Source organism: Sminthopsis crassicaudata, chromosome 1 (assembly GCF_048593235.1).
Source record: "Sminthopsis crassicaudata isolate SCR6 chromosome 1, ASM4859323v1, whole genome shotgun sequence".
Taxonomy (NCBI): Eukaryota; Metazoa; Chordata; class Mammalia; order Dasyuromorphia; family Dasyuridae; genus Sminthopsis; species Sminthopsis crassicaudata.
In genome coordinates, this window is record NC_133617.1 from 11,141,970 (window position 1) to 11,154,337 (window position 12,368).

Consider the following 12,368-nt stretch of genomic DNA (forward strand, 5'->3'; position numbering starts at 1 on the left):
TTCAGCCAGACCAAACAGGCCCCTCCCTGCTCAGGGGGTGCAGGGAGTGGGGGGGGCTGGCATGACGCTGTCAGTCCCTGGCACAGAGGGAACGGTTTACACCCGTCGCCCTGGATGGGGCCCGTGGGCAGGGGGCAGTCCAGGACTGGCAGTTGGGGGATCACAAGCAGAGCCAAAGAGCCACAGACAAGGGAGCCGGCTGGGGGCTCGGGGGCAAATCTCGCCTCCGACGTTGACTGACTGGGTGACTCTGGGCAATCCCTTACTCAGTTTCCTCATTTGTAAAATGAGCTGGAGAAGGAGACAAGTCCTTTGGGCTTCCCGGCCAGGAAAACTCCCGATGGGGTCACGGGGAGCCAGACACTGAGGGAGCAGCAGCAGCAGCAGGGCTGGGAGGGGAGCCCGTGGTCCCGGGGAGCCCAGGGGCGACCAGCCCTCACCAGCCTCTCAGGGACACCTGGGTCACTTCTGGAGCCCGAGCTTAAGGACGGGACGAGCTGCAGAGGGTTTTGGAAGGCCCGGCCTGTGCCCCACGAGGAGAGCCACAGGAGGGCTCCCATGGCAGGGATGTCTCAGAGAGGGTTCGGCTTGTTCCGGGCACAGGGGATGTTGGCAGGTGAGAAAAAGGGAATCAAAGGCACATTTTAGGTGTGACCCAAGGGGGAAGCTAGGGGGCACTATAGTGGATAGAGCCTTGACTCGTGTCCAATCCAGACTCAAACAGCAGACCTAGCTGTGTGACCCTGGGCACGTCACTTGACCTTGTGTGTCCGATTTGGGCTGTCCACAGAGGGAATGGCTCCCTCGGTGAGTTCCCCCCCCCCAGGGGGTAGAGACTAGACTCCCCACCCCCCCTCCCCCATCTGGGCCATTCTTACTGGGACAGAGGGGGACTGGCTGACCTCTGAGACTCCTGGCAAGGGGAGCGTCTGTGCTTCTGGGACGTGTTGGGCCTGGGGCTGTTGCCACGTCTTGGGGCTCCAGATCACCTCTTCTACTCCACTGGGCTGTTAATGAGCTGGAAGAATGGGCCAAAGAAGTATAAGAAGTTAATTAATAAACCATTGGTCATACGTCAAAGCCCGAGGGAATCTGGGCCAGGGCCCTCGTAGGTCACAGGAGAAATGGGGCTGAGGCTGGGGGTGGGGGTGGGGGGCCCAGTCGGGGCCTCAGCTGCCCCTTTCTCCCCATCCTCACAGTCCCTGGGAGCTGAGGGCCCGTGGGTCCTGCAAAGGGGCCGACTACCCGGGACTTGGGAGGCGTGGGGGGGCCTTCCCAGCCGGCGGCCCCATGCCCAACTTTCTCGGGGAACTTCAGTCCTTCCTAGACTGGTAATGCTGAGGGGAGGAGAAGTCTGCCGGGGGACCCCGGTGTTGGTGCTTTGGGGGCTTCTGGAAGGTTCGCGGGTTTGGGGGTATAGTTTTCCCAAGAAGTGGAGGTGGAATATGGAATATGAGAGGGTCTAAGGGTCCTTAGAGGAAGGGATGTTGGGGATAGGGACTGGACAGGAAGGGGTTGGGGGCAGGGCACGGGTATCTGGAAGGGAGAGATGATGGAGTGGGGAAACTGAGGCAGCAGTCTGCTAGTGGGGGCAGGAGCGGGATCAGAGGGAGTATGTTTGTAAACTGTCAGAGGTACAGACCTCAAATGGGAAGGATCTTGGGGGCAGGGACCAGACTGAGAGGGAGCAGGGGTAAGGGCAGGGAGGGCTAAGGGAACACCAGTGACAAGATATTTTTTCCCCCATAGCACTTTGTGATATATGTAGAGAGATGATAGATGCTTGGGTAGTGACAGAGAAAGAGATTTAGCTAGATAGTTAAATAGGAGGAAGAGTGAGAGATACAGAGACACAGAGTCAGAAAGAGAGAGAGAGAGACAAAAAAAAAAAAGAGACAGGGACACAGAGAAATACAGAGAGACAGAGAGAGACAGAAAAAAAAAGAGACAGGGACACAGAGAAATACAGAGAGACAGAGAGAGACAAAAAAAAAAAAAGAGACAGGGACAGAGAAATACAGAGAGACAGAGAGAGACAAAAAAAAAAGAGACAGGGACACAGAGAAATACAGAGAGAGAGAGACAAAAAAAAAAAAGAGACAGGGACACAGAGAAATACAGAGAGACAGAGAGAGACAAAAAAAAAAGACAGGGACACACAGAGAGACAGAGAGACACACACAGAGATCAAGAAGGGTTTACTTTTATGGTAGTCCTAGCTCTTTCTCCAGGGCCTCCGTCTCCCTTTATCTGTTTCCAACCAGTGTCTTTGTCTGTGAGACCCCCATTTCCATTTTTCTTGGTTCCTGGCCTTCCTTCCTCTAGGTCCCCTCTTCAAGGTTCATGTCCTTCCTCCCAAAGCAGGGAAAAAAAGGGGCAACTGCGGGCTTAGGCTTGGGGAGAGATGGAAGAAAAGAGGGAGGGAGGTGGGATATGGGAAACTGAAGAGGGGGGGAGGGGACAGGGGTCTGGAAGAGGGCCATGGGGAACTCAAAGGCAGAACTGCAGCCTGAGGGGGAATAAGAGGCTTATGAAAGGCTCAGGGCCCCAAGTGGGAGGGATGGGAGGGATGGAGAGTGGGGTGAGGCAGGAAGAAGCGGTCTACAGGAATAGGAGCGAAAGCACAAGTCCCCTGAAGTGGGCTATGGGGATGATGATGGGCAGACAAGGCTGTGGATGCAGAGAGGACCACAGGGACTGCTCTGGCAGCTGGAGCTACAAGCAGCCCAGAGCTGTCCAGGGGCTCCTCCTGCTGGCCAAAGTGGGTCCTAAGCCCAGCTCTCTCCATGTCTGGGTGGGGACTGGAAGCTGAATCCATTGGGCCAGGACTAAGAGGCTGGGCTCTCTCTGGGCAGGACACTGGGGTCTGAGTGACCCTCAGCAGGACTGGGTCTAACCCCAGCTGCCCTTTTGATGAGGGGAGTCCATAAAAATTCAACACCCCCACCCCACCCCCAGGCTCTGGGAACTTTCAGTCTAACTGGGAATCACATTAAAAGCATTCATTTCCGACACTTTAAGATTTCCCAAAGTGCCATGGCCATGATCACCTGGACAGACCTAAGGAAAGCTAGTTCCCTTTCAGAGGTGAGGAAACTAAAGCCCTTGATCAAGGTCACCCGGCTGGGAAGGCGTCTGAGGCAGGATGGGAACACAGGTAACTTGACTTAGAAGTCTAGGCTCTATCATGGAACCCACAAAGAATATGATTCAAAAACACAAGTAGCATCTCCCTCTCAAACTCTGAGTCTGGATTATCTGTGAGGACTAGAGGTCTGCATCCCCAAAACTAGAGTTCCCGTCAATGAATTTTTCTTCACTAGTCAGCCAAAGTATATATTTATTTCCAAAAAAGGACCCTTATTGGCATTGCATGGCTTTGACTTCAAGATATTTATTTAATTCTGGCTAAAGAAATTTTCATCAGAAATTCTTGGAAGTCTCCTGCTTTGTTAAAGGTTTCTTTCTTTCTTGTAAGCTTATACTCAGTTTTGATGGGTACATTTTTCAGCCTCTGCCCTTTGCCTTCTAAACTATCATTTCTCACTCTCTACTCCCTTGCAGTGGCTGCAAATTGTGTGTGATCCTGCTTGGGGTTCTTTGGTATCTGAATTCTTTCTTTCTGCCTGCTTACGCTATATTCTTTTTAACCTTGAAGCTCTGAAGTTTGGCTATTATGTTGCTAGGGGTCTAGCTTTGGGGTTTCTTTCAGGCAGTGACCACTGGATTCTATTTCTATTTTGGCCTGCGTTTCTAAGAGATTTGGATAGTTTCAAGATTCTTTGAAATATAATGTCTAGATTATTTTTTTTGGTCATGGATTTTATATTATCCAATAATTCTTAATTATGTTATGGGCCAGAACTCTGAACTTGAAACAAAGGATTTTTACTAGGTACTAAGTCAGTGGAATTGATAGAGACAATAGTTATCGCTTTTAGCGTGGTTCAGTAGGATTGATTTAATCCTACAAGGAGATGTTATGGGCCAGAACTTGAAACAGGGCACCTAAATGGGACTGAAGAGACAGTGGTTAAATCTAGTTTAGCATTGATTTAATCCTACAACAAATAATGGTTTCCCAGTGATATAATGATGGGAGTATACTCAGTGGGCAGCATATAAGCAAGAAGCTTTCAAGGGCCAGTAAGACCAGCACACTAGAAGCTCTTGGAGCCTCAGCCAGGATTCAGTCAGGGAGATTCAGAAGCCAGAGAAGGCAGGTGGGAGTTCAAGCTCTCGGAACCAAGGCCATACTGAAAGGCCTTCAGAAAGCTGCCAGCCCCAGAAAGGCGATAATAAAGCATCTGGACTATAAGAAAGGAGACAAGACTTGGAAAGAGACAATAAAGGATTTGGACTTTAACTCCTGGCTATAGTCTTGTGATTACTGAACTGAAAGGAAGGCTGCCTCCAGAGACCCCAAGAAAATCTCAATAGAGAATATTACATTTTAGAGAAGAATATTACATCTTCTTCCTTTGTTTCTTAGGTCAACTGTTTTTGCTATGCGATACTTTACATTTCTTTTTTATTTTTCATTGTTTTGATTTAATTTTAATATTTGTTGACTCATGGAGGAGTTGATCAAACTGAAGGAGCTACTGAGCTGACCCCTTTGTGGTCAGCTACAAAACCTGGACAGCCTACTAGTGCCATGCCAGGAAATGGAATCACTTCTATTTGAATTGTCTTAAGAAGATTCTGACGATAACTTGGTGCTAGACGATGAAGTCCTTTCTTGAGCCGAACTGCCAAGCATTCAAACTCTACTGCAGAGAGAGCACAACTCTGATGGGTTGGCTGTGTTGTTTGGATACCAAACTCATATTTATCTAAAAGATCAAGGAAAGCACTCACATGGCGTGAGAAGGGGCAATTATAAGGACATCCTCAAGGTCTTTCTGGAAAACTTTGGAATAAATTGCATGATATGGGAGACTCTGGCAAAGGGCCGCTCAGCATGGCATGTCTATACAAAAAAGATGTATTCTATGAGGGAAGCAGAATTGCAGGAGCTCAAATGAAACGAGAGGCACAAATTTACCCCAAATTTTATATGGACTACTTGTACCCAACCTGTAGTAGAACCTTGCAAACTCATATTGGTCTGATCGGCCATAGTTAGACTCGTTGTCTCTTAACTCTAACATAGTGATGTCATTTTGGTCCTCTTCAAGAATGAAGGACAAGCCACCAACCAAACATAAAATTAGTGCCATGACCTCAAATGGCTCCTTCTAATCGCCCCAATAAATTTACCTTTCTAGGTTTCTTTGTACTCATTTTTGTTTTTCAAAGTTTCTGGTCATTCTATCAGAAATGCTGAAAAGAATTCTATTCCATTAAAATCCATTTCTTTCCTATAGCATTATACCCGCCTTCAAAGGGAAAATCATTTTTGTCATAAGCTTACTGCTTTTGCCTTTTGGAATGTTGTATTTCAAAAGCTCCTCTTGTTTATTGTAAAAGTTGCCGGGACTTAGGTGATTCTGACTATGATTCTTTGGTACTTGAACAGCTTTTCCTGAGGGAGCTCTGGATTTTGGTTATGCTATTCCCAGGATTTTTCTTTTTGAGCTTTCTTTCAGGAATTACTCTGGATTTTTTTCAAATTTTACTTTGCCCTGTGATTCGAATAGCTCTGGGCAGGTTTCATTCCTGATATCTGGAAATATAGTGTCCAAAATATTTGTAATCATCGCTTTCAAGTATTTCAATAATTCTTATTGCTTCCTGATCCATTTTTGAAGTTGTTTTTTTGATAGCAAATACATTACACTTCTTCTATTTTTAAATCTTTTGATTTTAATTTTTTTTTGTTCTAATATTTCTTGCTATCTCATAAAATCATTGATTTTTGCTTAGTCTAATTTTGGAGACTCTTACTTGGGAAAAATGACCACTTTTTGTTTTAAGATATTTATTCTTTTTCCCAATTGCTTCCTTTAGAACTTTTATTTCATTTTAAAAATTTGACCGACTCCTTTCTTCTAGCTATTCATGGAGTCCTTGTGGAAAATCCACTCTTCCCCCCTTTGAGTCGTTGCTTGAAATAATTCCAGGTTACTTGTGCCTCATTTGGGGAATCTCATGGTTGCCTCACTGTCTGAGCGGCCCCACCAGTTACATGCTACTCCTCTGAGTTGAGCTTTGATTGGGAGACAGGTGAAGAGGGCGTGCGTTCTAGAAGGTGCAGAAATAAGAAATGGATCATGTGATAGTATTAACGACTTGTTATCTGACATTGACAAAGGGCAAACACAAAGCAGCACCCACTGCTCTAGGACCGAGTGCATAGAGAGCGCGCTCTGGAGTCAGGAAGACTCGTCTTTGTGAGTTCAAAACCAGTCTCCGGCACCTCCTCGCTGTGTGACCCGGGGCAAGTCCCATTTACCTCAGTTTTCTCATCTGTAAAATGATCCGGAGAAGGGTCACGTAGAGAAGGACGTGAAAATTAACACCTGTTCTCAAAGAGCTGACATTCCACTAGAAAGTCAGAGGCGGAAAGAACCTTGGAGATCTCTGGCTTATTGTACATGTGAGGAGGAGGGTAGGGAATAAGCATTTATATAGCGCCTACTGCATTCCAAGCACTTTTTAGTAATAGCTCATTTCCTCCTCACAATAGTCTTGTGAAAGGAGCTTTTGTTCCCGTTTTACAGTGGAGGAAACTGAGGGAAACAAGTGCTTGCCCAGGGCTACACAGTATCTGAGGCTGGCTGTGAACTCGGATCCTGACTCGGCCCAGTACAGTCGTCGCTGCCTGTAGTTATAATTATCTCTTTAGATCTGGGGTGCAACACAAGGATCCCGGAGGCCGTTTGTCGCCTTTCTTTTGTCTTTAGGGTTTATTATTTTTGCCGAGGCGAACAGCACTCCCGACTTCAGGGCCGCCTCCACCCACGGCGCCATCTCGCTGCCCTTCAGGGGTTATTTTTAAAGGAAAAGTTTATTTTTAATTTTAAGTAAAAAAGTGTTTATTTTAAAGGAAAAGTTCAGTCACAATTTCTCCGAGGCCCCGGTTAGGAACGTCCCCAGCGCCTAGACCGAAGGGGGACTTTGTCTAACTTTACACTTGTCTTTGTCTTAAATTAATCTGACTTCTTGGTGACTGAGCACGTGGGCGAAGGGAGCTGCGGCGTCTCTGGCAGGTGCCGCCCGGAGGGGGGCGCTGACCTCCTTGCGGGATTGCCCCCTTCCCCGCCCCCACCCCTTCCTCCGTCTCGTCTCAACCTCCCTCTGCTCCAGTCCCGAAGCTCGCAGTCTCCTCTCTCGCGCTTTGCATTCGAGGGGTGCGCGGGCACAGCGCGCACTCTCCGCTCCGGTCAGATGATTCCATCAAAAAGCGTTTTCAGCGGGTCTACACCCGGCCGTCCGTCACTACAACTTCCGGGGGGGAGGGGTGTCCGCTTTGTGCAGTATTTAAGCCCTGGGGACCGCAGGCCCGACCACACGGGGCCTGGCCCCGCTTAGCTCTTCCTTTCTCTGGCAGAAGCAACCACAAAAAAGTACCGGGAGGGAGGGCCCTGACCCCGTGACTGCAGGCGCTGGGGAGGATGAAGGGAGGGAGGCCGGGCCCTGCGCCTGCTCAGTTGGTCGGGACGCCAGAAGGCGTCCTTCTGCTGGGGACGGGATGAGAGCAGAGGTTGGTGCAGAGGAGGGGCCTGCATTGGCGCCTGTTCAGTGGGCGCGAGTGGCTCCATGAAAGGGGGCGGAGAAAGGGAGGGCGCTCCGTAAGCGTGCTCGTGTCCGCTTCGTGTAGCCGCTTCAGGGGCGCGTGTTGCGCGCTGCTAGGCAACGAGGGACGGAGGCGGGATCCGAGGGGCGCACTTCCTGGGAATTCTGGGTCCAGAACGGAAGTTTTCTCGGTTGCCTTAGCAACCGTACCTCAGAGGGCTCCCTCAGTCCTAGGAGGCTGGTTTGGTGAGGTTCCTCGTCTCTGACCCAGGTGAGGCTGAGGCGGCGGCCCGTGACGCGCCCGCCCCATTTTGTGGACGGGGAGACTGAGGCCCGGGCTCAGGAGGCAGAGGCTCGGATGGGATGTGGTGTTCTTGAGTCTGAGGCTCAAACCTCCCTTTCACTGATGGGAGACTGAGGCAGGAGCTCGCCCCGGGCCCCACTGCCCGAGAGCCCGGGATGCCAAACTGGAGCCAAGGAACACGGAGTCCAACCCCCTTTTACAGAGCGGGAAACTGAGGCGTCTGTGCAATGAGGACTCGGCCCTAGGGGGCCCCCCCCCCCCCCGTGTTATTGTGTGACTGGCCAGGGCACTGAGGCACCCCCAGGATCTGCCCCGAGGGGCTCCCGTGGCGGGGACCCTGGGCTGTGGAGCCTCAGTTTCCCCATCTGTCCGTTCAGTTCCTCCCGGCCCTGTAAGTCAAAGGCTAGGAGCAGAGCAGAGCCCCCCTCCCCCTGCCCCTCCCCCAGTTTGAGAGCCCCCGCCCCTCGGAGCCCTCCAGGAAGCCAGTCTCCCCAGGCGGGGGCGGGGCATGGGCGCCATGTTCCTTGTGAGACTCTGGGTAACCGTCCTAACTGCTCCCAATGTAGGCCCCCCCTCCGGGGAGCCAGGCAGGGGCCGAGCTTTGTTCTGAAGGGCGGAGCCAGCGGGGCTCAGCTCTGGCCGGATAACCCCAGAAACCGCAAAATGACTTCGGAAAACCGTAAGGGAGGGGTTCCGGGCTCGCGCTAGCGGCCGTGACGGGCAGCGCTCGCCCCCTCCCGGCCGCCTCTTTCCTGGGTCCGCGCGGAGCCGCCTCCGGGGCCGCCGCGCCAGTGACGGTTCTCCGCTTGTTTTCCGGCAGCCCTTCCTGAGGGAGCTTCCGCGCCGGACGGATGGCGACCCCTCGGATCTCGCAGTACCTGCCCCCCGACATCGACCCCACCAAAGTCTCCATCGCCTACGGAAACCGGGCCCTGCCCAAGCTGAACGAGGAGCTGCAGTCCGAGGACCTGCTGACTCGGAAGAAGGCCCTCATGGCGCTGTGCGACCTGGTGCACGACCCCGAGCACGTGTACGAAGCCATCCGCCTAGGTACGGTCGGGTAGTGAGCGGAGGGACCGGGGATCCGCCGGAGCACTGAGGGGGGTCCCCCGGAGCACTGATAGCTGCCCGGGAGGGATGGGGGGATCCCTGGGAGCACTGATAGCTGCCCGGGAGGGACGGGGGGGGGGGTCCCCGGAGCACAGATAGCTGCCCGGGAGGGATGGGGGGGGGGTCCCCGGAGCACTGATAGCTGCCCGGGAGGGATGGGGGGGGGTCCCCGGAGCACTGATAGCTGCCCGGGAGGGATGGGGGGATCCTCTGGAGCACTGATAGCTGCCTGGGAGGGAGGAGGGGGATCCCCCGGAGTACTGATAGCTGCCCGGGAGGGACGGGGGATCCCCCGGAGCACTGAGAGCCGCCCATCCGCCGCCGCTGGGTCTCCTGGCCTTGGTTGGGGGGGGGACAGCCCTGTGCCTTTGTCCCCCCTCCCCCGGGGTCTCCGCGGACAGCAGCCTCTGCAGGGGCGTCAGGCCGCCCCAGTTTTCTCCTCCAGCCCCGCGCTGCCGTTTGTACCGGGGAGGCCTCCGGCTTGTCCCTCCGCGGAGGTGGCTCCGCTGACCGCCAGAGTCCAGAGGCTGCAGCCAGAGAGTGGCGGGGAGGATGCGCCTTCCTCTGGTTCTGGTGCAGCCCCGGTGGAGAGGAGCTGGGCAGAATGTGGGCTCCCGTATGAGCTGAAACGCGCAGGTCTCTGTCACGGGCTCCCTGCAGGTCGGAGCCTTGGCCCTCGGCCGCATCTCCAGGCCCGCTGTCACCGAGCCCCTTGGGACTCCGGGAGCTGCTCCCGGCCCTGGAGGGAAGCGATCAGGTCCCGTGGTCCCAAGCTTGGGGCGGGAGGGGCACGAGCTGTGCGGGTGGTGGAGAGATGAGGGGCCGTGGGAAGGCAAAGGCAAGAGCCCAGGTAAGCCATGATGGAGGCGATAATGATCAGGAGTTAAAAAAAAAAAATTGCCTGCCGGAGGGTCTGTGCCATTCCGGGACCCGGACCGGAGACTCTTCCGGGCTCTCAGAGGACCCTCCACTGTTAGGTTCCTTACTAGGTGCTAAGTCAGTACTTAACCATTCTCTAGCTCAGAGTTCACCCCTTTAGTTGGAGTACCTACAAGCCCATTCTCTGGGAGGATAAAAGGAGCCAAGACTCAGTGGGGACAGCCAGTCTGGACGAAGTTAGAGTCTGGAAGGGTCAGTCTGGAGTGAGTCAAGGGAAGGACTTCCCGGGAGAACTTCAGGGAAGCCCCAGGAGATTCAGAGCCAGGATTCAGGAAGAAGGGGATTCCAGATTCTACCCTCACTCTGGCTGGAGGCTCCAGAAGCTTCCCAAGAAACCTGCTCCCAGAGAAGGATTACAATTGAGAGACAACAGAACCAGGCATTTTGGCGCCCAACGTGGAGCAAGGGCTTTTACTTATCCTGACTCTGACTGATTCTGAGCCCTTCAGGGAGCTGGCCCGGCCATCACACTCGCCTTCTCCCACAGGCCAGCCCGAGTCCCTGAGGATGTCTCCAAATGAGTTTGTTCATTGTGCAGCTCCTTAGTATTCCCAGCACCGCCATATTGGTTGAGGTGGAGCCCACATTTCTCCCCCAAGTCGGGCTTTTAGGAGCTTGAGGGGGGGCACCCTTTGAGGGCTTCTTGTTCTCCCAGCTTTAGCAGGGCAGAAGGGGGAGCTTTAACCGGCTCTGTGATTTGTTGTTCTTGGACGTGTGTCTGAACTGGCTGACTAAGCCTTGGGTAATTCTGGGCCCCTCCCCCATCTGTTCATGGTAAATTCCTTTGGTGTCTCAATATAAATGTGCCTCTTTCTTCCACTAAAACCCTTTAATGAGGCCTTGTTACTTGGCAGTGAGGTGGCCTAAGGGGTGGAACACAGGGCTTGGGTTCAAATCTTTCCAAACACTTCTGAGCTGTTGGACTGGGAAAGTGACTTAACCTTTCACAGCCCCAGTTTTTTCACCTCTGAAGTGGCAATGCAAGGGGGGGATCAGCTTGGCTTTGGGGTAACAGATTTTTCATGGACCGTTCACTGAGGCATTAGCGGGTCTGTACTGCACGTGAAATGTCCCTCCGGCTAGGTTCTTCCTTCCTACAAGTCTGGCCTTTCAGTGGAGACCTCCTAAACGGGAGGCCTCCCTGCCTGGGCCTGTGTAACACTTGGGGTGCTGCAGTTCTCCCCAAAGCTTCTCAGCAGCCTGCTGAGCCCCTCACTCTGCCTCCTGGCTCAGCCCCGCCCTCATTTTGAGCATACTGCTCTCTTGTTTGATTGATGTCTCTTGTCTTTAAATCAGTCATTTTGGCAAAAGGCCCTCTAGAAGGAACCCCCCTACGAAGGATCCTGTAGAGGGCCAGAACTCTGGAGAAATAGACTTGAAATAAGGATTCTTAGAACAAGGTGTTATTAACTCAATGGGATTGATGAGATGATGGTTCTCTAGTCCGTATGTATACTTAGCATGGTGATGTCATGGTTCTCTAGTTCCCATAATACTCAGTACGGTGATGTCATGGTTCTCTAGTTCCCATAATACTCATTACGGTGATGTCATGGTTCTCTAGTTCCCATAATACTCATTACGGTGATGTCATGGTTCTCTAGTTCCCATAATACTCAGTACTCGGCGTGGTGATGTCATGGTTCTCTAGTTCCCATAATACTTAGTATGGTGATGTCATGGTTCTCTAGTTCCCATAATACTCAGTACGGTGATGTCATGGTTCTCTAGTTCCCATAATACTCAGTACGGTGATGTCATGATTCTCTAGTTCCCATAATACTTAGCATGGTGATGTTATGGTTCTTTAGTTCCCATAATACTTAGTACTCGGCGTGGTGATGTCATGGTTCTCTAGTTCCCATAATACTTAGTATGGTAATATCATGGTTCTCTAGTTCCCATGATACTCAGTATGGTGATGTCATGGTTCTCTAGTTCCCATAATACTTAGTACTCAGCACAGTGATGTCATGGTTCTCTAGTTCACACATGCTCAGTATGCTGTAATGATGTCATTGTAATAGGGTATTTAAGGACTGAGAGGACTGGAAATGAGACAATCCATCTTTGATCCTCCTAGTGGCTTTCCTGCCTCCTGCCTCCTGCCTCCTCCACTGAGACTCAGATTGTTGAGATTGTCAGACTGTTGGAGGAGACTGGCCGACAGTGTATGTACCATTCTGCCCAGGTAGCCTCCCCCTTCTGCTGTGAGGAGGGTGCGAGGCTTCCTTTCAGTAAATGAAAATGTTTGCATTGTTACACTTACAGTGTACATTATTCCTTTGGATCTCCTTATTTTACTCATCAGTTCATACAGATTTTCCCATATTTC

General features: G+C 52.0%; 1 protein-coding gene across 4 annotated transcripts in view; it reads left to right on the top strand.

Annotated features, from left to right (window-relative positions):
• The first annotated feature begins 7,625 nt into the window (after positions 1-7,625).
• RSPH14 (radial spoke head 14 homolog) overlaps positions 7,626-12,368 on the top strand; it is a 118,817-nt gene continuing 114,074 nt past the window's right edge. The window contains exons 1-2 of one of the 4 annotated variants that reach the window (XM_074292966.1): positions 7,626-7,648; positions 8,805-9,034. In XM_074292966.1, the coding sequence (XP_074149067.1) occupies positions 8,836-9,034 (199 nt within the window). In that variant the 5' untranslated portion in view covers positions 7,626-7,648; positions 8,805-8,835. Of the gene's footprint in view, positions 7,649-7,795; positions 7,952-8,477; positions 9,035-12,368 lie in introns of those variants that run through there. The other 3 variants (XM_074292948.1, XM_074292957.1, XM_074292940.1) reach the window with 3 other exon arrangements.